Raw genomic sequence first — 2644 nt, 5'->3', positions numbered from 1 at the left:
ATTTATAAATTTGTATCGTATTTACAGCCGTTTGATTTTTGTAAATAGCCGAATGTAAAAAATTTGACCCTCCTGAGTTGGAGTTCTGGTTCTGCCACTGGGGATGAGGTATGGAGCACCCAATTGTAATATGAAAATTTTAGTTTTATATAATCTAATAATTTAGAGGAAGTTATATATATATATATATATATATATAAAGCAATTAATTAACTCTCGAAAGAATTGTATATTAAAGTTTTGAAATTGTTATATATAGTAGTGTTTGATAATCCAATTTATTTTTAAATGAGAATTTTGAACACTTATTTCATAAAATAGTATCTAATAACACAAATTAAGCTCAATTTAATTTATTCAATTAAATCAAAAATCATTTCAAATATAAAGTCAAAAATATAGACTTGATATTTATGCTAACAATATTTAATTAGAGGTTTAAAATAAAACTTAGAATATTGATACATTCAAACAACTACTACACAGTAAATAAAAATTCAAACTTAAGTTTATGATAGGTAGATAAATGAAGATGCAATAGACACTTTTAGCATAGGACTAAAAAATAAAAATTATTTAAGTAGTGTTAACTTTTTGAATATTCAAGAATTGAGGGGACACATTAGGAATTTTGAACATTAGAGCAAGGCGCCAATCCTATAAATAACCACCTAACACGAACACAAACACAAACACACAGCACAAGAAAACATATCAAACACAAAAATTAATCAATCAAATTCTGTCACTATGAATCCATCTCCTTCAAAGAGCAAGAAGAGGCAAAGCCAACAAGACACAAGCAACAACAATGGCGGAAGATTCCTGGGAGTTCGAAGAAGGCCATGGGGAAGATACGCAGCAGAAATAAGAGACCCTTCAACTAAAGAAAGACATTGGTTAGGCACATTCGATACAGCCGAGGAAGCTGCTTTAGCTTACGACAGAGCTGCTCGCTCCATGCGTGGCTCTCGAGCTCGAACCAACTTCGTTTACTCCGATACTCCCGCCGGTTCTTCTGTTACTTCCATTATCTCCCCCGACGATCAGCAGCTACAGATAATGTCATTACAGCAGCAAGAACAGCAGCGTACCATGTTTCTTGTTCCTGATCAGTCTCATTTCCAGACCGAACCAGCTCAGCCCGTGTTTAACCAGCTTCAAGAATTTAACTTCTCCGAGGGATTTTCTTGGGATTGTTCGAGTTCTATTCAGCAATGCCAAGAACAAGAACGAGAACGAGAACGGCCCGTTATTACTAACGATGAGCTTCCTCCATTTCCTTCTGATTTGTCTAGCATGAACATGATGACTCAGTACGATAATTCGAGTTACGAAATGAGTCAAGGTTTATATGGATTTGACGACCAATCTACGATGACGAATGGGTTCGATTTCGGGTTTGACTCGGGTGAGTATGTTCATAGTCCTATGTTTAGTAGGATGCCGCCAGTATCAGACAGTGAGGTTAATCAAAGTGGTTTTGGTTTTGGTTTGGGTTCATCGGGTCATTTCTTCTAATCAAGATTACTATATTAATTAAACTTGTTTTGGATAATTATCAATATTTAATGTTTTATGTTTTGATGGTTTGTGATGGTGGTGGTGGTGAGAGTGAGAAAACAAAGTTTTAAATTTGAGTTGTCTGTAAGTATATAATTATTCACTAAACAAAATGTTGGGATGATTTATAAATATGTTTATCTAATAATGGAGATGTTATTATTATATGACTTTGTCTTCCATTTTGTCAAAGACAAGGATTAGTGTTTATATAAACTATCCAAAAATTTACAAGTTGCAATTTGTTCTCAAAAGTTATAAATTTAAGTGTTCACCATAAAACTATTCAAAAGAATTCTTAAATTTTAGAAGTACGTTTTAAATTTAAATATTTCATCTTTACTTAAAAAGTGAAAGATCTTTCACTTTTTACGTTTTTATTTTTGCCTATAAAATATTCATCAATACATATATGATACTTTAAAAATATATTACAAATACTTATTCGTTAAATATTTAATATAAAATGGACAAAACGAGAAATTTTAAGTATTGAATGAAATTTTGTTGTTGTTGAGTGGATTTTCCTATAGAAAAATGTATTTTCACAAATTTTATATATTTTTAGGCCTTTTTTAAGAGAAAATTACACCAAATCACCCAAAAACTCAAAAGTTTGTATAAATCACCCAACTTTTTTTTTTTTGCAAAAATCTCTCAATTTTAAAAGATTCTTTTCATCTCTACCTTTTAATAGTTGTGATTACTATTTTATCCCTATGGTGTATTTTACCTATTGTGTTTCCATTACACCTAATAATTTCTCCTCATTTTACATAAACCGGGCCAATTCAAACCGAACCACCACCGGTCAGACCATTATTGGCCGGTCAACGGCCGGACCACCGCGGTCAACGCCGGTCAACGGCCGGACCACCACCATTAATGGTTTGTGGTCTAACCATTTTTAATGGTTGGACCAATTTTAGTTAGATAATTAAAAATTAAATAAAACACCATTTTGGGATTGAGGGGATTTGAACCCTTGACCTCTTATAAGAGAGAGGTTGTGCTTTGCCATTAAGGCAAAGGCTAATTGTTGTCAACATTTACTCTATAATATATATGTATAACTGATTAT

At 32.4% G+C, this 2644-nt stretch overlaps 1 protein-coding gene across 1 annotated transcript; it reads left to right on the top strand.

Annotated features, from left to right (window-relative positions):
• The first annotated feature begins 710 nt into the window (after positions 1–710).
• Positions 711–1697, top strand: LOC126683004 (ethylene-responsive transcription factor LEP). The gene has a single exon (XM_050378813.1). It carries the CDS (start codon positions 751–753, stop codon positions 1519–1521), a length of 771 nt encoding a protein of 256 aa, XP_050234770.1. The 5' UTR covers positions 711–750; the 3' UTR covers positions 1522–1697.
• The last annotated feature ends 947 nt before the right edge of the window (positions 1698–2644 follow it).

This window comes from Mercurialis annua, linkage group LG5 (assembly GCF_937616625.2).
Source record: "Mercurialis annua linkage group LG5, ddMerAnnu1.2, whole genome shotgun sequence".
Classification (NCBI taxonomy): Eukaryota; Viridiplantae; Streptophyta; class Magnoliopsida; order Malpighiales; family Euphorbiaceae; genus Mercurialis; species Mercurialis annua.
This window is presented reverse-complemented; position numbering and strand designations above follow the sequence as displayed.